Source organism: Mirounga leonina, unplaced genomic scaffold, assembly GCF_011800145.1.
Source record: "Mirounga leonina isolate KUSES-001 unplaced genomic scaffold, KU_Mleo_1.0 Mir_260, whole genome shotgun sequence".
Taxonomy (NCBI): domain Eukaryota; kingdom Metazoa; phylum Chordata; class Mammalia; order Carnivora; family Phocidae; genus Mirounga; species Mirounga leonina.
The window spans coordinates 1,697,787-1,720,628 of NW_023270642.1; the positions used below are offsets into that span (position 1 = coordinate 1,697,787).

At 35.8% G+C, this 22,842-nt stretch overlaps 1 protein-coding gene across 24 annotated transcripts in view; it reads right to left on the reverse strand.

Annotated features, from left to right (window-relative positions):
• PARD3 (par-3 family cell polarity regulator) overlaps positions 1-22,842 on the reverse strand; it is a 657,675-nt gene that overhangs the window by 235,745 nt on the left and 399,088 nt on the right. For 16 of the 24 annotated variants that reach the window (XM_035029552.1, XM_035029550.1, XM_035029545.1 and 13 more), the window contains 4 exons: positions 21,648-21,776; positions 19,316-19,354; positions 4,400-4,588; positions 2,918-3,088 (listed from right to left, as the gene is read on the reverse strand). In XM_035029552.1, coding sequence (XP_034885443.1) covers positions 2,918-3,088; positions 4,400-4,588; positions 19,316-19,354; positions 21,648-21,776 — 528 coding nt within the window. The remainder of the gene's footprint in view (positions 1-2,917; positions 3,089-4,399; positions 4,589-19,315; positions 19,355-21,647; positions 21,777-22,842) is intronic. The other 8 variants (XM_035029555.1, XM_035029556.1, XM_035029553.1 and 5 more) reach the window with 1 other exon arrangement.

Consider the following 22,842-nt stretch of genomic DNA (forward strand, 5'->3'; position numbering starts at 1 on the left):
AAGATTGGTGGCGTTCCTAGATTCCTGAAAGGCCAAGCAGAAGAGACTGAGCAACATCTTCCGGAGAACGCCCCAAATGTGCTGTAGCGTGAAATGCAGGGTAAAGGGACGATACCTACTGTGGAGAGTTGACAAATAGTTTTTGGAAAAAAAAAATACATGGCACTTCCTACGTACAAGAAAAGGGCACGGAAAGATGTGACAAAGTACAAACGGTTTTCTTTCTGCAAATTTTCATCTCCTCTGGCTTGAAATTAGGTATGCAAACCCTTGATTTAAAGATGAGTTAGTAAAATACAGTTTTGCGATACTGTCCAAGACCGGCCTCTGGCTGACTAATAGACCCACAAGGAGGGAACGCAAGCGCATTATTTTGGCTTGAGGTTCATTCAAGACAAGACACCGTATGCTTCTATCAATATTTACTGTAACATAATTTACACATACTCTCATAATTCAGGGAGGTGTTTTTCCAAAGGTAACATATAAGTACAACAGCAGCAAAATCATGTCTCATGCCTTATGGGAAGCCAAACTGAGCTCTTCCGTCTTCATATAATTCTTCAGTTAAACCCTGTCAGTACAAAAGGCTTCTCGGTAGTATTACAAAGAAAGCACAGCACTCGTGATAAGATTTTTTTTTTTTAATATAATTGTTTTATAAGCTTATACTCTCCTAAGAAATAGTAATAACCAGCAATGTATGAAAATGATACCATAAGGAATATTGAATATTAAAGTCTATTACTATCTATTGCAGCTGTTCCCTTACTTAAATCATTTCATTCACATAAATTCATATGCAGAAGTAAATGAGACCCAGAGATCTTTCAGTGGGATTTCAATTTCGTGTGTTTTACAGGACAACAGGGAATAAAATCAGTGCTTTTATCAAAACATTTTCAGGCTGGTACAGGTTTGCTTTGCTACTGTTTGGGGAATGACAGGGACTCATCTGAATCAGAGGAAAGCATGTCTGGATTCAGGATGCTGGTCTTTAGTACATTTCTTAATGTTTTAAGTGCCCCCAGAACATCCAATGCTTTTCTGTGAAAGAAAATTTTGAGGTGTTTACAAATTTTAATTTATTTTTAAAGAGACTGAGAATATGATATATTCTCCAGTAGAATATAAGTTCTGTGAGAGAAGGAGCCCCATCTGTTTTTAGTCACTGCCATATCCCAAGGATCTAACACATTTCTTGAATATAGTAGGTGCTCAGTAAACATCTGCCAAACAAATACTGTCCTGTGAATGTGAAATTATTCAGTTTTAGAAAAAGACCTAATAAAGAACAATGTGCTTGTGAACTCTGGAGAATTTTTCAACTAGCACTATTTATAGGACTTATATTAGAAAGGTCAGTTAACTTTTGGCAACAAATAAAAACTCTATTATTCAAGAAAACCATTCCAGTAGCCTACTCAGAAGGATTAGCATTTATATTTATCTTATGAAAGTAAATTTTTTCCCAAAGATTTTATTTATTTATCTGACACGGAGAGACACAGCGAGAGAGGGAACACAAGGAGGGGGAGTGGGAGAGGGAGAAGCAGGCTTCCCGTGGAGCAGGGAGCCCCATGCGGGGCTCAATCCCAGGAACCTGGGATCATGACCTGAGCCGAAGGCAGACGCTTAACGACTGAGCCACCCAGGTGCCCGAAAGTGAATTTTTTTTATGTCCCGCTGTTCCCCATTCTGAGAAGTTAAAGGTTACATTGTTCTCTTGTTGTTGTGGAAATTAATGCATTAATTATTGTTAACAAATTCTCCATTTGAAAAATAAAAACAATAAAGAAGTCAGTAGTCAATAACCATCCCAAAGTTGGTCACCCCCGTACACTGACTACCCAACCTTCATTACAAAATATGAATGTACTACGGGATGGCATGAGTGATCAACACAACCTGAATAGCTCGCTTTAGATATATAACATAGATTTTTAAATTAAGAAAAACACTTAAACAATTTAGATATAATTTTCAGTTTGTATGATTTCCTAGTCATTTCCTTTTAGTTGATTTAAAAATGTGGGGAGTTGAGCATTGATTAAAAGCAAAAACAAACTCTACATTTTTAACAAGCTTTGCTCTATAAATTCTCAGCTCCCACCTATTTCCTATAGATGGCACATAATTTATAATAGATCTATGAACCTGGTTTTTTTTCAAGTTCCAATATTATCAAATCAATATATAATTCCTTTTAAATTTTCAAATACCCCACTGTGCCAGAAAGTATGTTTCCACTTACTATTTTTTTTACTATTTGGGGAAACAGATGATCACACCCTTCAGGAAAGGATACTCTTCCTACTCATTCCTAATTACGCACTGCTGCGTATATTTAGAACCAGCCATGGCATTGTGCAATAGTTCTCTCTCAAAAGCATGCAATCAAGGGGAAAATACTCAACGCTATAGTGAAGGAGAAAGGGGACACAGGGAACAGAAGGGGAGACTTACACTTTTGACAATGTCACAAGAGAAACAGATTCTCCCCTGTCAGGAACTTTGGAACAGGCATCCCATTTTAGATAAACAAATGAACTAGCCCTTGTTTCATTGTTTCTCTCTCCCAGGTACAACACTACTGAACAGAAGAGAAACTGTTGGCTCCCAGCAGGAAGGTATGGCCCTGTTTGCAAGAAGAGAACCCAGCTGAAGGTGCTTTTAAGATTCCCAGTGTTATTTGTTGAGCTGGCCATAGAAATACTAATGCACACTTAGGAATACTTTGATCGCAGAAGTAAGAGAACAAATCACAGTCCACAGTCAATACAATAAAAAGAGCAAAGATAATTTTATAATATTTTGAAGGAAAGTCCCAGGACCTGCCATTCTTTATCCATTAGGACAAAAACTTAGTCTTATTACAATTTCAAATGCTAGTGTCTTTTTATTTCCTATACTTTACCTCATTGCACTTGCTTATTCGCCTCGCAACAATGAGCTGGATCATTCCTCGCTTGTTCCCTTCAGTAGACATAGACCTTCTGAGGGTTTCCATGGCATCTTGGTTTGTCTTGCCCAACAGGGATTCTCCATTCACTGCTATCAGTTGATCATTCACCCGAAGCCTTCCATCCTGGGAAGAAAACAGGTAGAAGTAAGTGCTATTAAATAGTCTGTTATAAAAGAAGTTGCTCTCTCTTTAGTTAAAAAAAAAATAAAAAATAAAAACAAGGGGAGAGAAAGGGGGCTTTAATCCTAATGGACTGTGTCCAATTGAACAGGAGCACAATAATGTCTAAGCAGCCACTGCAGCCTGTGTCTATTTCAATCATTTATACATTTGTAAATCAAGTCATTATCATAATCTGTTTACCAAAACAGCATACTAATTCAAAGGACACAAAGTGATTACTTTCTTGCTTCCAGAGACACCCATAGAGGTTATTTACAACCCAAGACAAGAAAAAGCTCAAGGCTGTTACACAATTGCAGAGAAGTGCCCCCTTGACGAACAGGGAGGAAACTTGCTCTCCACTGGCAAGCAGGCAAAGTGACCCACAGGCAGGGGACAAGGGAAAGATGAGCCTTCCTGTAGGGCAGCTCTGTGCCCGGAACCTAAGCTAAGTGTTTGCATGGATTATCTTCTTTGAACTACAAGGACTATGGCTTGTAAATTCTGTGAGACAAAAAAATGGGGACTTGAAGCTATGGATTCCATCCTAAAATGAGAGATCACGGAGATTTCTATTCGCTTGATCACAAATGGGGTATTATGAAGAAAACAAAAGGCGTTACAGGGGAAGCGTGACAGGGTATCAGAACATGCCACTCCAAAACATGCCATTCTGGCACAAGGACTCTTTTGAGCTGAAGGCAACTGAGAACTGGCAGATGCCGGAGGAGCTCTCTGTTCTCTGCCTTGCTGGCTGAACACAGAGCTCCTCTTATGAAGATGCCCCTTGCCTGTCCTTAACCAGGAAGAGAAGGACATCACCAGAGACAGCGATAGCTCTGAGATTAGCCAGGCGACAAAACAGACCATGCACAAGAAACCTTATCTACCACTAGTTTCTGCCATCTATTTACCATCCCACAATTGACCTCTCTGAGAAGCCCAAATGTCATTTTTTGTCCAATTACTGTTCCATAATTTACTGCCTTTTGCTAAAATGGTATCTAAGCTTCTGAGTTTTCTTTAGATTTTCTTTTCTGTAAAGCCCCTGTACATGGAAAAATTTAAATATTAACATCAATAAAATCTGTAAACATGTTCTGTTCATGTGTCTTTCGCCAGTTTAATTCATAGGCCATAAGAGGGTGGAGGAAAGGAGCCCCCCACCCCCCCCACACACACACTGTGTATATGTTCCCAAGACAGGAATAGGGTTGTAATGATATATTTTTGTTAATGGGCATAAGCCGAGTAAGGGTAACATTTGCTTACTTTAGATGCTGCTCCTCCATTAATAATGGACTTGACGAAGATTCCCAAATCCGCATGGTTCTCTTTTGACCGGTTACCTTTGACGCTGACACCAAGACCGGCTGATCCTGAATCGTTAAGTGGAACTTCAAATGTCAGAAATTCCCTGGTGCCATCAGGTGTGAGAACAATATCCTCATCTTCTGCTTTCTAATAGGAAACAAAATTGCATGGCACGTTATATTCCAATGTTCCCTTCTCACAGCTATTTTTAAAGACTGCTAATGAGCAGTCTTTAATCCTAACAGGCACAGTATTTCCACCAACGTTCTGCAACAAGATCCATGATAACAGTGCATCTGCACCCCCTCCAGATGATTCCTGGAACCAGCTGTTAATATTTTTATGTGGCACTTGTTTCAATATTGAAACAAACTCAAAGCAGATTCTGAGAAATGGAAAAATACAGCTGAAAACTGAAGACATGTGACTCCTAGAGTTTGGGACTTTTTTGTTGTTGTTCTGTTCATATATCCTAAACCACAGGAGAAAAACAGTCACAGCAGGAATCAAAATAAATAAATATAACTCATTTGTCCTTTTATTCATTAGGAATTTTTGATGTCATTAGGAGTTTAATGCTCACTAATGGTATATCATTTTCTTCACAATAATAAGTTCTGATGATACAAAGCCAGCAGAAACAGGTATTCATTTTCAGAGAGCCACTAGAGAGCTTTAACCTTCAGCATCCATGAGACAGAAACAACATCAGAGGACACCTTTCCTCAACACCGTAGTATGCCTCAGACAGCTGGGGGATATTCTCCAAGCAATACAGCTTCATTAATTAGTGGTGTCTGTAAGCTTTGATTTCATAACTGTAGTCATCACTGCATAAGAAGACTGTTTCAGAACAGAACATATTTAAGACACACCAAATCCTGTCCAGCCCCCTTAAAATTTGAGGAAAAACAGGAAGCTGAAAGTACAGCCTGATGAACCAGTCAGAGGATGTGTTCTGCCACTACAACACTGGGCACCGGGGACGAGGCCGCCTGCCCGCCTCCGGACTTCTCTTCAGCAGTCCCACCCACGACCAGGACTGGAACCACTCACATCTCTACCCTGGTCATCTCCAAATAGGTAAGGACTCAAAGTATTTCCAACCACATAACAGCTAGGTGACACAAACTCTTCAAATCACAGCTAAAGGCCTCGTCTAGTCCTACCACACGTTCCCGCTCCTCTTTCTCCAATTTTGGAATATTTCTCCAGCATCCACCTAGTCACTCAAGCTGGAATTATCAAATTATAATTGAAAGATGGCTAAATATCTAATGGTACATAATTAGGCTAGACTATAATGCATCCTTTAAAGTGTGCTTTTAAAGAATGTTCAATTGCACACAAGGAGGCTATCACAGAGCAATGTGGGTAGACTTCAATTTTCTTCTGTGTCCCAACAAATGTTTAAATTTTTCTAGTAACAATAAAAATTAATATAATAATGATGAAATAATTTTTTTTACAAATTTGGGGATTTAACATCGCAACCAGATGAAATAATTTTTAGAAGCATAGCATTTATCAATAAAAGATAATTTTTTACTGCAAAAGATATGTTTTTTTAAATCCCCAAATCCATAATAATGTGATTCATAAAGTGAGGTTTCTAATTTACTAATATCCACTATTAACATTTTATGGTAGGATGTTCTTTGTGCCATCTTTGCAAAAAACAACCTCATAGTTATCGGGACAAGGTATGTTTCAAAAAAATAAAATCACTAATATGTTAAAAACAGGAAAACTATATAATAAAGAATGCAAAATAAGAACAACTTGAAAAGATACAGGGCAATAGCTATGTTACTATACAAAGCAAATACATTTCAGTGTCAAAGTCAAAATCAAGCCTAAGCCTGCTCATTATAAAAATGTTTATACTGAAAATATTCCCAGAGAATAATTATAGCTCAAATAAAACCAATGTATTGGAGAGAAAGAAATATCAAATACTCATATCAAAATATTGATATAGCACATATTTACTATGCTAATACTAATATACATTTTATATTCTATAAACTTTTATTCATATGGTTCAGAAGGACTAAGTAATGACTTTGTGTGAATACAGCTATCTCAATATAAAATCTGTTATAAAAACATAATGTGTAAGTAAATTGTGATGTCTGAAACACAAAACAGTATCAAAACACACCATAGTGTCCTTCAGAGTTATTTCAAATTCAGAAGTAATTAAAGGTAAAACATACTTTGTGAATCAGAATCAGTATTTATATTCCTGGAAAAGTTGCATTTAAAAAGGTATAAAAAGCAAAGATAGTCCTCAGCTGGGCACATTTAGGTCTGATCATTGAGTACATTTGTTTGCCTCAAGTCTAGAAGGTTCTTAATTGTCACTTACTGATTTAGGTCTTCAGTTTGGCTTTTTAATGTTTACTGATTTTCACATTTCCATAATGTTTTACTAAGGCTTAAAATTCTCATTTATTTTTCTACTTGAAAAATCAAGATAAGGAGCTGACTGAATATATGAAGAAAAATTTTAATCAAGTTGAAATCATTTCCTGACATGCCCTACTCTGAACCTGTCTTAAAGGAGACTATTTTCTCCACAGGAAAGTTCCATTTATTATGAAAACTACAGGATGGGAATGATATTCTTTTTCAGCTTTCTTATCAAGTCTTAAGTCATTATTATCATTAAAAACATTTAAGTGAGAGATTGTACTTTCCTTTGATATTTCATTATTAATCCATTTGGCTCTTGACATAAGACTGAAATTAATGCCAGCTTTTAGAACTTAATTTTCTGGCAGCAAAATGTTTTAAAAAATTTGCTCTTCAAAAACCATTTTAAATGCCACATTATAGAGAACTTTTTACGGAGTCTTCTAGTATAGATCTCTTCATTCTGATACAAAGGAGAAACTAATTTTCTATCACCTTGACGGGTTCCATCCAGATTGTGTAATTTACAACTGTCTGAGTCAAATTCTTTCTACAAAAATACAACAAATGTATTTCCTTTGCCTCTCAGTCATTTGCACATGACCATGTCATTCAAGCTCATCATGTCCCTCATGCACACGTTTGAACACTCCAAATGATTTTTTGCATTAGTGCAACCTGTCATTTTTTACTTTGCCCACTACTCCACTGGCATTTTTGTTAAGCACACTAGAAGCAGGAAGCCTGCAGAATGGGCAGTATGAAAGCTATCTGCTTTCCCACTATCCTCAGAATAGCAGAAAAGATGCACACTTCTATCTGCAGTGAGACAGAACAATAACCACAAGCGTGCAACACGAAGACCCAGCCAGGCGTCCTTTTTCCCCGGAGAGCAGTCCAACAGCTGTGGGAAACAGTGGGCCCACAGGTCCTTCTGAGCCTGCTTAATCTGAAAAACGGGTAGATCCAAATGAGAGAGGGAAAAAAAGTTGATTATCTTAAATAGAAAAAAAAAATATGAGCAGAGTCATCTCTGAGCCTCAATATATCAAGATTTTAATAAGAGTGCACAAGATATTGTGAAAAGACGTGGTATGTATCCATGTCATAGGAGGCCCTAAAATCACAGATCTGAGTCCAATAGCTGATTTCAGGCTCTGCAAAGAAATAAATGATTCAACCAACATTCTGCCATTTGTGAAATAAAAGGAAATATAAATATATAAAATCTCCCTTCAATGCCTGCTATTATATTGGTCTTTCACCCCAGTTCCTGACACAGAGCTCCTAAAACCCTTGTAATTTCCTAATAAGAGTGTTGGACACAGAGCTCCTAAATCCCTTGGGATTTTCTGGATGTTAGGAGCATCTTTTGTTCTAATGAGGTGACATTTGGTGGATTCCTCGGTGGCTCCTGGGTGGGCTCTGGTCACCAGAAAGAGCAAGCCATGATTAGAAGTTAAGAACTTTAGCCCAAGCCCATTCTCCAAGAAGGTGAGAACGGCTGAAAACAGTTAATAATTGATCATGCCTTTACGATGAGGCCTCCATAAAAATTGCAAAAGTATGGGGTTCAGAGAGCTTCCAGGTTAATAAACATAGCAATTTACCAGAATGGGGGCACACCCCAACTCCAAAGGGACAGTAGCTCCTGAGCTTGGGAACTTGTAGATTTTTGCCCTAAATATCTCTTCATCTAGTGTTCTGTCTGTGCCCTTTAAAATGTCCTTTGTAGGGGTGCCTGGGTGGCTCAGTCAGTTAAGTGTCTGCCTTTGGCTCAGGTCATGATAAGAGGGTCCTGGGATTGAACCCTGCATTGGGCTCCCTGCTCAGTGGGGAGTCTGCTTCTCCCTCTCCCTCTCCCCTGCTCATGTACTCTTCTCTCTCTCTCTGTCACTCACTCTCTCTCACATAAATAAATCTTTAAAAAAATAAAATACCTTTGTAAGAAATTGGCGATAGTAAGTAAACTGTGATCCTGGGCTCTGTGAGTTGCTCCAACAGATTATCAAACCCAAGGAGACGGTCATAGGAACCTCTGATTTGTGGCCAAGTTAGAAGTTGTGGGTAGACTGGGGATCCACTACTTTCTTATGGCCTCTGAGTGGGGGGCAGTCTTGTGGGACTGAGCGCATAACTTGTGGGGCCTACACTAACTCCAGACCGTATAAAGAAGTACATGGTCTGGAAGACTCACACATTGGTATCAGAAGTGTTGTGAGTGTGAGCAGAGAAATAACAGCAAAGTTTTTTGCTGCTCACTGCTCCACTATAATTTATTGACTTCTCTCTCACTCCCTTTTCCACTGAGTTAATTTCATTACTGCACAAACATGATAAATTAATAACAAAAAGATGAACACTCCCACAACAAATAAGAGATATGAATGAGCAATTCATTAAAGAAAGATGAGTGGGCAAAAAAAAATAGGTAAAATAATCTACTTGCAACAAAAGACATGCAATCAACAAAAGTTATCAAACTCCTGAAGAAAATTGCTTTAAGTAATGAAATCCAAGAATGCAGAAAGGATGGTGAAATGGGCACTTTCCTGCACTGCTGCTGAAATATAAAAAGATACAACACTTATAGAAGTCAATTTGGCAATGCTTATCAAGAGCCTCTACATTTTTAACCCAAAAAATAGTACTTTAGTAATATGTCCTAAAAAACTGTGATCAAGAACAAAGATTTAACGTCAAGATGTTCACTGCTTTAATAGGACAGCTAAAAAATAAGAAAAACCTACATGTATGATATTAGGTAGATTAAGATATACTTATACAATGTAATACTATTCAGCTATTAAAGTCTTTAAAAAGTATCCCATTTGGTGGGACAGAAAAACATTTGTGACTAAGAAAACTGGGTTTTATCCTGTAAGCTTTCTTAACTTCCAATACTGCACCCATCATAAGCCTTGAGATTCTATTTTAATAAATTGTTTAATGTCTGCTTTCTCATACCAGTAAAAGCTTTAGGAGGAAGGGACATATCAGTCTGTCCTTCTGCTTTGAACATGACATTTATTAGCTACATGATATGTGCCTGGAACATGATATATATATATATTAGCTACATAGGTAAAGAAGAAAATCGTAAAAAAAAAATACACATCAAAATGGTGGCACTGAAGTCACATAATTGCAGGTGACTTTTTCTTCTATACTTGACTGATTTTTGTAACATCCATTAATTATACACTACTGCTTTGTAACATAAAAATCCCACTGCATGCCATTTCTTTAATTCTTCTTCCTCTTAAAAAACCAGTGTGGGAAAGAAGGGCTAGGAGCATGGTTATAAATGTTGGGCAGGGGCTGGTGCTCAGAAGGGATACCAGAGTTCTTACAAAACCATTATGCCATGGTGACAGAATATCATATTCTCAAGCTAACAAAAGGTTTAAAGAAGTTAAAAGGAGACTACATTCATTCAACATAAAGAGATTAAATAATATGCAGTTATCACAAATAGGAACGATTCATGTTTTTAATTATGAGGAGGATTTTTTAAATAAGAAGTTATCTTGGTTTTATTTTGTTTTTGCACAAAAGAATGACCCTCCAGTCAAAGTTTCTTTAAGTTATATATTTTAATTTATCCCACACGTGAGATTAATGTTTATACACATTATCTGTGCTGATATGTTAAGGTTAATTATTCTTATTAAGCAAAGTCAAAATGTCACATTGGCTTTATTGTGCTCTATTCTAAATCAAGTGGTAGATGTAAAATAAGTAAAATTTAAAGAATTTATTGGCTTGATAATACCAATACTGATAATAAAATGTTTTATACAGTTATTAACCTATAATGTTAAGTTAGAAACCCTTATCAAATTAAAAAAATACCACACAAACCCAAATTGAGGCACATTCTCAAAGTAACTTGCTCTTCAAAAATGAAAAATAAAAATAAACTGAAGAAATGTTCCCGATTACATTAGACCGAAGAGACATGACAACTAAATCCCACACATGGTCCTGAACTGGAAGCCAGACCAGAATTTGATTCTTATGTATCCATTCATTCATTCATTCATCTCTGCATGCTATAAAGGCCATTAATTGGGGCAAGTGGTAGTACAAAACTTTCAAGTCAGTGTTAATTTCATGTCTTTGGCAACTATACTGTGGTTGCATAAGGAAAGGTCCTTGTTCTTAGGATAGACACATTGAAATATTTACAGATAAAGGGGAATTACATTTGCATTTTATTCTCAATTCAGAAAAAAATACGTATAGTGGGAAGGAACAAAGGAAAAAGTAGAGAGAGGGTGGAGGATGAAAGATAATTATGTATCAAATGTGGTAAAATATTAACAATTGGGGAATGTGGTGAAGGGCATACTGGAGTTTTCTGTACTGTTTTTGAAACTTTCCTAAAAGTCTGACATTTCAGAATGAAAATGGTACACAGGAACTAATCCAGAATACTGCTATATCTAAAACAGTTTTCATTTAAAACAGGTATTTCTACCAACATAAAAAATAACCTAAGAGTTCAATACCAAAAAAAAATCATACAATAAATTTTAAAAATATTAATTTTATTACTATCTACAAAAGGAGAATTAAAAAATAAGATATATTTCTCAAGGACAAGCACATCAAACACTAAGAAATCCTTATCTTGCTATAGTAATAATAAGCAATTTCATGTGAATTGACAGAGATTGACTATACAAAATCATTACAATTTTTGTAATATCATGAAAATATTATTCTATCCCAACTTTGGAGAAAGATCATTTTAACGTAAGTTTGAATCAGGGCACCTCGTCTAGCTTAGTCGGAAAAGCATGTGACTCGTGGTCTCAGGGTTTTAAGTTCAAGCCCCATGTTGGGTATAGAGATTACTAAATAAATAAATAAATAAATAAATAAACTCGAAAAAACAAGTTTGAATCATCTGAATTCAAACTTAATTAAATTAAATTTAAACTAAAAAGTTTTTTAAAAAGTCTGAGCATTTAAAGCACTAAAAATAGCACAAGATTTTATAAAATGTTTTATGACAATAGCAATATTTGCTGCTCAAAACCAAACTACTAAAGCCAACATATGATTAGTGTCTGATAGTATAACTCTTCATCAAAAACTCAAAAAAACACTTTAATGTGTGTTCTCTACAGTACCAACATTGATTTACATTATAGGGACTACAGAAGTGTTTCATTATTAATTTAACCCAAAGAATTTGTACAAAGACATCGATAAAAATGTAATGACTCAAAATTCACTCCCTCATTAAGCTCCCTATTTGCTTTGTCTGATTTGACTGGATTTTTTTTTCTTTCCAGCTTTTTTGAGATATAATTAATATATAACACTGTATAAGTCTAAGGTGTGCAATGCGTGATTTGATACAGTGACAGATTGAAAAATGATTACCACCATAGTACTAGCTAACATCTCCATCACATAATTATATATTCTTTCTGTGGTAAGAACAGTTAAGGTCTACTCTCTTAGCAACTTTCAAGTATATAATACCGTATTATTAATTATAATCACTATTCTCTACACTAGATCCCCAGACCTTATTCATCTTATAACTGGAAACTTATACTCTTTAACCCACATCTCCTCTTTCCTCCCATTCCCCAGGCCCTGGTAAACACCATTCTAGTCTGTTTCTATGAGTTTGGCTTTTTTAGATTCCACATATAAGTGATACCATACAGTATTTGTCTTTCTCTGACTTCTTTCATGTAGAGGGCTCAAGGTTCACCCATGTTGTTGCAAATGGCAGGATGTTCTTCCTTCTCGTGACTGAATACTATTCCAACGTATATAAACACCACATCTTTATGAATCTACTGATGAACACTTAGGTTATTTCCATATCTTGGCTAATGTGAATAATGCTGCAATGAGATAGTGATTTCAATTCTTTGGATATACATACTCAAAAGTGGGATTGCTAGATCACATGGTAGCTCTATTTTTAATTTTATGAGGAACCTTCATACTATCGTCTATTGTGGCTGCACCAATTTACATCCCCACCAACAGTGTACAAGTGTTCCCTTTTCCCACTTTCTCCCAACACTTGTTATCTCTTGTCATTTTGATGTAGTCACTCTAACAGTTGTGAGGTGATTCCTGTGGTGTTGATTTGCATTTCCCTGGTGATTAATTGACATTCAGCACTTTTTCATGTATTTCCTGGCCATTTGTAGGTCTTCTCTGGAAAAACTTCTATTCAGTTCCTCTGCCTATGTTTTAGTCAGATTGTTGATGTTTCTGCTATTGAGTTGTAGGAGTTTTTCATGTCCCTTGGATATTGACCCCTTATCAGATGGAATGATTTGCCAACATGTTCTCCCATTCTCTAGGTTGTCTTTTCATTTTATTGATTTCCTTTGCTGTGCAGCTCTTTAATTTGATGTAGTTGCCATTGTTTACTTTTGCTTGTGTTCTCTTTGCTTTTGGTGTCAAATCCAAAAAATCATCAGCAAGTCCAATGTCAAGGAGCATGTTTTCTTCTTGGAGTTTTATGGTTTCAATCCATTTTATGTTAATGTTTGTGTATGGTATAAAATAAGAGTTTATTTCATTCTTTTGCATGTGAAGATCAAGTTTTCTCAACACAACTATCCTTTCCCCATGTAGAGTCTGGGTTCTTTGTCATAAATTAATTGACCATATATAGATGGGTTCATTTCTGGGCTCTTTATGCTGTTCCATTGATCTTTGTGTCTGTTTTTATGCCAATGCCATATTGTCTTGATAACTGCAGCTTTGTAATATAGTTTGAAATCAGGAAGTGTGATGACTCCAGCTTAATTGTTCCTTCTTACTATTGCTTTAGCTGCCAGGGTCTCTGGTAGTTCAATGTGGATTTTAGTCTTACTTTTCTATGTCTGTGAAAAATGTCACTGGAATTTTGATAGGGATTGCATTAAATCTGTAGATCACTTTGGGCAGGATGGACATTTTAACAATATTAATTCTTTAAATCCATGAGCACAGAAGATCCTTCCATTTATTTGTGTCACCTTCAACTTCTTTCATCAATGTCTTAACGGTTTTCAGTGTTCAGATCTTTCACCTCCCTGGTTCACGTTATTCCTAGGTATTTTATTCTTTTTGATACTACTGCAAATGGGATTGTTCTTTTAATTTCTTCTACGGTTTTCTCTTTACAGTGGGGTCATTATGGTAGCATTTACTTGATCTCCTATAACCATTAGTTAAATGAACCTCTTAATGACAATGCTTATTACCTACCTCATTGAATCTCTATATCAAGACTAAATCTTCTGAAGTTAGCCTATCAAGATGCCTCCACCTCTTCCAGGAGGTTCTCAAAGACTCCCCACTGTATCCCTGCATTTTTCATAGGGAGAATACACTAACTCTTTTTGGAATGCATTTTGAATTCATGACTTTTAAGCATATCTTATCTCTGTGCTCTAGTATCATCTCTAAACCATATTATTTTCTAAAGGCCTACTTTTATCTCATAGCCCTGAATCTGTTTAACATAAAATTGTATTTTGACATGGATCCTACTCAAGAGCTCTTTGGGGAGCTTCCTAACCAGGTTTGCATTAGTCCTATTTGAAGCCAAGGAAGAAACTGGCACTTTGGTAAGTCAAGGTCTTATAGCCAGCAGGTAAATTCACTACACTTCACTGTGATGTTAATTTTATATGTCAACTCACAGGGTGTTTTTGAATGAGATTCATATTTAAATTGATGAACTCTGAATAAAACAGATTGCCCTCGACAATGTGGGTAGGCCTCATTCAATCAGTTAAAGGCCAAACAAAACAAGAGGAGATTCCAGCCAACTGACTTGAGACTGAATCGGCAACATTGGCTCTCCAGGGTCTGCAGCCTGCTGACCCACACTGCAGATGTGGACTTGGTGGCCTCATGAATCACACAAGCCAAACTATTATACTAAATCTCTTCCTATATATACACATATCCTATGAGTTCTGTTTCTCTGGAGAACCCTGACTAGTACCGCATGTATTATCTTGTCCTACCAGGACATCCACATGAGATGCCTTATATTAAGGGAATAAACTTCTCAAAGGCAAAGGAGTTTATTCAGGACATAGAGCAAGTGGTGATGAGCCTGTGCTAAATAATTCGGCTTTCTGGCCAATTTTCAATGATTAATTTGCAACCAGAATTTCTAATCTTGAAAAAGGACTTCAACTATTTCCATTTTGACCTCAATCTGTACTTTCTAATGGATTAAGTTCTTCTTTTCAGTTTAACTCTTAACTCAGGCAAAAGACCCTGCCAGCAAAGCATGTCCTGATGGGAGCCAAAACTAACCCCCACCCCCGCCCCTGGGCAATAAGGACTACCCTGAGCCAGGAAGACCCAAGTGTGACTGACCTCAAGACAATGATCAACCTGACATTCACTACCCACCTATGTGTTAGAGACATTCAGTTAGGTTCTAACAGGAGGCCTGGAGGCCAAGAAAAAGTCAGTCATGGCCAGCTATTGACAAAGTCAGAGGCCTGTCCTGGCAACACTCCAGAACAAAACCACAAGAACCAAAGTCAAACCAGACAGGCCCAAGATGGTGACAAAGTAGGCTGGAAACCCCTGCCCAAATAAGGAAGAAAAGGCTCAAAACCAGCTTCCAAGAAATCCCCACCCAAGTAATGAATATTCCACAACTGTCAATAAAAGATAAAAACCCAACCCCCAGGATAATCAGCTCACTCACTGGCCTTCTCACATCTGGAGAGTGTACTCTCACTTTAATAAACATTCCAGCTTCTGTCTCTAGCCTGTGTTGTGTCTGTCCTGTAATTCTTCCTCATAACAAGACCAAAAGACTTGGGTGACATCTTTGGGACAGGCTGGGTTGAAGCCTCAGAGCCCACGTCTCCCCGGTTCACCTGGCAATATATGTATGTACCAACCTTTGCTCCACATTTCTCCTTATATAAACCTGGAAGTATTTTCAGCACTTTGGAGACAGTCTTTGAGATATTAGTCCACTGTCTTCCCAGTGTTGGCCTCACTGAAATAAATTCTTTTCTTGTTTCCCTACCATTTGTCTCTCTGCCTCTGGATCCTGTCAACAGCAAGTAGCTGGAACTGGTCTGCCTGGACCCCAAGAGCTAGATGCTCTGGCACCCTTGTGCCCCAGCTACAATCTCCCACTCTCATTAAAATGATACTTAGAAGATGTACAGGAAACTTCCATTTCATAAATTCAAGAGGTCTTCTAGTCATTGAACTTATTCATATATCTTAATGACATGTTTTCAATTTCTCAGACTAAATCAGTTATGGGTCATTGTAATAATCAACCAACAAACAAATTAATTGACTTTTATGACCTATCTATTCTCAAGGTGCTTACAATTACCTAAAAGTTTAAGTAATATCAGAGAATTTCAAGACTTAAATGAATTTAATGACTTGCCCTCAAAAGGTACAAAGAGAGGCAGCGACCCGGGAAGTCTTTTTTTTTTTTTAAGTTTTAAATGTAACATGAAGCCTTTAACAACCCAAAATTGTATTGTCTTATATACGGAGCAAGAGCAGAAACAGAGGCACAGATGTGAGAGGACCTATTAAAAACAAGTCAACAACAATAACAAAGAAACCAAAAAGAAAATATTTAGAAAAAAAACAAACTGTGATTTCTGACTGAGCTTGGAAAAACTCTCATCAGAAAAAAATTTCCATTTGTAATCAGACATCAGACACACATACATGTGTATATTTCTTCTTTTGTTAAGGTGACTGAATTGTCATTTGCTGGGCAAATTTTCTCATGAACACAGGAGGCTACTGCATAAGCAGTGGACTAAAATGGACGTTGGAATTCTCAGTGGAATATGGCATTTAAAACCAACACCACTTCTTCCCTTCAGTGACTGAAAAGGTCAGGGCTAATCACCAATTTCCTTGCCAGGACTGCCTAAATGTTTTGAAAGAACATGCCTATCTTTACAGCTTATAGCATGATTTTCTATCTCACGTTGTCCTGGACTTGAACAGGTGCTGATTATGGGCAGTGACCCCTCACACAGTAGAAAATCCTCATAAAACTTTTGACTCCCTATGAACTTTACTAACAGCCTTACTGATAACATAAACAGTTGTTTAACACATATTTTCTATGTCATATGTATTATATGCTGTATTCTTACCATAAAGTAAGCTAGAGAAAAGAAAACGTTATTAATAGTAAGAGAAAATACATTTACAATACGGTACTATGTTTTATAAAAAAAAAAAAAAAATCCACATATAAGTGGATCCACGCAGTTCAAACCCTCATTCAGGGTCAACTGTACTTTATGTGTGAAATCATTCCATTTTCCTAAAAGCTCTATGATGAGATCCCAACAATAAAGGGGTAGTTATTCACCAAGGGTCACAGTGCAAAATACTTTCCCCATTTACCATTTATTTAGCATTTATTTTATTTAGCATTTATCACTATTTCATGGTATGGTTATTGCTATACAAAAGTTTTCTATAGACAAATCTAAATCTATTTACCTAATGAAAATTTTGGTTTTGCCATGCTTGGCCAGGCATTCACTATCCAAAGTTAACAGATTTTTCACGTATATTTTTTAATTTTTTTATTTACATTTTTATTTTGTTTTTTGCATAGTTTTTTCTTAATACATTTTAGTACTTTTTAAGGTTTAATTTCATAAACCAACTGGGATTTATTTTGGTGTATGGTGAGAAAAAGAAATCTAACTTTTTTAACTGAATGGCTAATTATTTTAAATATGAAATAAACCATCTTTGGGCGCCTGGGTGGCTCAGTTGGTTAAGCGACTGCCTTCGGCTCAGGTCATGATCCTGGAGTCCCTGGATCGAGTCCCGCATCGGGCTCCCTGCTCAGCAAGGAGCTTGCTTCTCCCTCTGACCCTCCCCCCTCTCATGTGCTCTCTCTCTCTCATTCTCTCTGTCTCAAATAAATAAATAAAATCTTTAAAAAAAAAAAAAAAGAAATAAACCATCTTTTACAACTACTTGGAAATGCTGCCTTATACATACATATATATGTATATGCATATATACATCAGGTCTATCATTGCTAATGTGTTCAAGCACTCTCTTCATCTATTCCCATAACAATATCATGCTATTTTAAGTATTTTGGCTTTTTATGAATCACACTTGTGCCCAGTTTAAATTCTTTAAAAATCTATCTAATTTCCCCTTCCCTTTCAACCTACCCACCATACACAAACACAGATAGATACCAGTTTGATTTTCATTATCACTGACCAATTGATTTTATGAATAAAAATTAAGACCATAATTTTCTACAACCCATACTTATGAATGTATAATAATATTCTCAAGACTGTTTACCAATTTTCCTGAGGTCTGATTTGTCACCCATGTTTTTAATTATGGAATATTTTTAAATAACATTTTGTTTATTAGGTTCAAAGCTGTCTGTTCATGAATGTGTAAAGAGAAACCAAACCTGTTAAATATGTTATTCAAATTCTTCATGGTCTAATTTTTTGTCTACCTAATATGACAATTTTTAGAAAAATACATACTAGCATCACCCACTGTAGATATGGTTTTGGTAAATTTTCTCACTACTTGTAAGAGTTTGGGATATGTTTTTATGCCTTGTTGTTGGTGTATAAAGGATCATGATTATTAGAATTTCTACCGGATATTACATGTCAATATAAAAACACCTTCTCTTTTCACCCTACACTGTACCTCCACACTAAAACCATACTTTCAAAGACTGGTACGCTGATACGGCAATTCTTATTTTCATTACATTAGCATTGCCTGTTAGAACTCAACTTACTCCTTTATTTCTAGTCTGTATTAGGATTTGTCTCTTTAACAAGACACAACTAGGTTTGCATTTTAATCGAAGCTGTGAGCAGTTACTTTTATTAAAATAAATTACCCCATTATAATATGCTATAATAACTTATAATATTTATAGTAACTATAAGTTATTATGACAACTAGTATGTTGTGCCTAATTACTGACCTATCACTTTATTTTTCCTGCATATGATACACTTTTATTGTGCTTTTATTTATTTTTTTATTTTCCTGTGCCTGAATCAAGTTTTTTTTTTTTACTTTTTTTTTTTCCTTTGTAGCCACTTAAAATATAACATTTCACAACTCACAAAGTCTTTTATATTTATGTCAAACTACTACACTTACCAACTTTTGGTCCCTCTTACTCTGAAGGTGACAGGAAACTACTCTAACGTCTGTCTCTGTTCTTTCCTTGTCTATCCAAAAGTAATCACGAAATATTCTCTATCTGCAGTAGTAGCAATAAGTCAGCTTAAGATGAGACCACTTTGGAATTTAATGAACCTACGTAGTATCTATTATGAGCCAGGAAAAGGGAGGACAAGTAACTTCATATATAATTAGTCAGAAGTTAGTTCCATTTATCTTTCCAACATCTCTGTACCCTGCAAAAGACAAAGCTCTTACCGTTTCTTTTGGAATCTGCATCTGGCTTGGCTCTGCATTCTAGAAGAATTGAAGAAAAATATAAATACAGACTGACCAAAGCCATCTTCAACACACAGGGTCACAAAGCTTGACTTTAAAGGAAATTCTGTTGGTTCTTAAAACCCACGAAATATATAGAGGGTGATTATATTATGGATGATGTATGATTGTCTTCCAAACTTGCACTGATGTGGTTATATTATCTTGTGTGTGTGTGGGTGTGTGTTTTAAGAAATTTTTCTGATGTAAATTTTTACTTGTTCACTCACATTATATCATGACTTTATTATTTGGAGGAAAACAAATCTCACCAGACTGGCTCTCTATTCATGGCACTGTTTTGGTTTTTTTAATTTCCCCAACTACATCTAAGGTATATTATAATTTGATAGCTACACCAGATAGTAACAGTCTGAACCACAGTCTGAACCACAAGTATTATACTTTAAAATATTACACAGATTATAAATGTGATTTTTTTTGACATACTATAGAGTTGCTTTAATTACACAGATATTTAAAAGGTTGATTTATTAAAAAGGCACATATTGATAACAGTATTTTGTTTTAGACACAGAATTTAAACACAGACACCCAGAGGAAAAGAGTTTTGTTAACTGGATTCAAAGATCATTTTAAATGCACCCCCTCCCCTTTAAGTTTCAGAATTTTATTCTTTGAAATCTTAAAAAGCAGCTGCAACATGAATAATAGACTGACGGCCTACTGGCTCACTCCTTAATGAAAAGCTCACAAGCAATAAATTAAATAACCAAGAAAAAAACTAGGCAGCAGAAGGGGAAAACAGAAGCCTGGAAGATCAAAATTGGACAAGAAGAACCTGAATAACCTTAAGCTGGCTAGATGTTGGCACTGAGTCTGGGAAGGGCTGCTGAAGAGCAGTGTTTAAGCTTTGGCAATCTGATAATACTAACTATTACCCAGGCTAAGATATACTGACGAAGAATTAAAGCTTCATCAAATCCCATCTAAAGCTTAGTATATTTTTTTTAAGGGCTCATTTATAATTTCATAGAGACATCTCCAGATTTAGGATCAGGTGGCATTTTAAGCACAAAATTGGATAACAGTGGGGGGAAAATGGAAAACCGAATTTAAATTGGGAAATAATGCATTCAACATTTTAAAATAGAAATAAAGATGTTTTTATAATTTTCAAAATCTACTTAAAACACAAGCGTTCGGCTTACAGCCCTATCACAATCGGAAATTCCATGAAATCACAGCAAATTTGTGTAACCAGGGGATGGGGTATTCTACACTGAAACATATCTGGCTCATAATAAAAGGAAAATTTTACTAACCATGACACATCTGTACTTGAAATATTAGCCTAAGAGATTTAGGGCTATAGGATAAATTTGGGAACTGTGCCCCTAAAACCTTGCCATTCCAGTATATACAAATTAATTGTTGCTTAAAGCTAAAAACTGACTGAAAGAGATGTCAAATGCTCTAAAATGGCCCAAGTAAAATCTGTTTTGAAACATTTAAAATACCACTTATACTGGAAATAAAACACTTTTCTTACCACATTTAAAAGATAAAAGTGATTCCTCCAATTATGTTGTTTTTATATAGTAAATGAAACCTGGCACTTCTTGCAGAAAAACATTCAAACTATGTCAACTTAGTATACATATTTCATTCACACCAATACTATGTAAATACCTCTTATATTTAGACATATTGATACACATTTAAAAAATGAAATGAAGTTCAAACAAATGCCTTTTGATTTCATCTATGTCATTCCAAGTAATGTCAATATTGGTAATTAATGGCCATGGGGCTTAGTACCACTCAGGTCTCCTTACTTTCAACAGTAATACTCTAGTTAAGGTACTCCTTTTCATACAACAGGAAGCAAGAAGCTTTACTTGGCTTAGCTGGATGCACTATGAAAATCTGAAATATGAACATTTGTCATACGTAGTGGAGGAGATGGCAAGTTTTCAACAACAGCCTTTGAAGTGACAGTTATGAAGTAATCAACGTCTCTGTATTCAATCAGTCCATCTGAAAGTGTTCCCTCATAAGCATTTGCTGTCCTAGAAAATATCCTTGCAATCTGATTTTTAAATACCCCTACACTCAATATTGTGGAGATCTATCTTCAAAACTAAGCAAATATAAGGAGAGGATGCTTATGCAAAGTTAAGGCTGAAAGATATATAAAATATAGAAACTGTTTGGAAAATGTCTCAATAAACACTGGCCATCAGGTGACTAGCCCAGATCCCTGGCTCATGTGCATCAGAAATCTTTCATCTGCTCTAAATTTACACACCAGTTCCCTTGGGTGGAAGGCATCTTCTTGGCGAAAGACCAGAAGGCTCACGGTCCCTTCCATCTTGGTGCTTCTCAACAGGGAAACAACTTCTTCTTGGGATTTGCCTGCTAAATCTACTCCATTTACCTAAAACAAATAAAAAGTTTTCAGCTGCAGTGCTGTGCAAACATATGACTGAAGAAAAGACATACATCCTAGAATGTATCATGTCTCTTATGGAGCACAGCTCATTTCGTGGTCAATTCTCCCATGATTTGGTAGCTAATAAAGAAACACAGCCTAGGTATCTAGAAGAAGGACAGGAAGTAGTAAATCTTTTAGCGCTCATTAATAAGCCAAAAGCCACAGCCACCAGAGCATTAACAAAAACAACTAAAAATCAAATATATCCAAATTACCAGGTTAACACAAAACTTAATGGCTTTGGACTGAGATATCTTGATGGCCTTATGTATCATAGATTATCTTATACCAAAACAAAAAGGTGTTGCTGTTAGAGGGAGTAGTAAAAACACACTAAAAATATTTTGGTAAAACTTCCAATGAAATTTTACTGAAACTTATAAAGATAACTTTTTATCCCTAAAAAGACAAACATTAAAAGAAGAATACAAAATAATAATTATATTTATGGAGGGGTAGCAATATTTTGAGGTAGCAATACCTTGATATTTTTCAATGTTTTAAGAGAATCTTAAAAAAAAAGAGAGAGAGAGAGATTTGAAATAACCAATTTCTGGGGAATCTCATTATTTTTACCTTTAAGGAAGTATAATAACATTACCAGAAAGCACTATATATTTAAAAGAAATAAGAGTGAAAATCTCTTTTATAAACTATTCAATAGTATTCGCTTTAGAGAAAAATAACATTTTGTCCATGACAATAAAGTATATTATTTAAATTGTAATATCAAAATTACCCTGTAGTTAGAATACCTTTTGGAACATTTCCCTCTCCACTAAAAACCATCTTCTACTGCTCAGTGTACTACTATTTAAGTGATTGCACAAAATAGGTAAGTAGTAACAGGTTCAAAGAAAGGAAAAATTTCTAGATTAAAAAAAAAAAAAGTGACTTGATACTTTTTTTAAGTATGCTTCCAAATATCCACATGCTCAGAAAAACTGCCCACAAAACTGTTGACACTGTGTAGATGCAACTACAGATACTAGAAAGTTAGGTTTAAGAC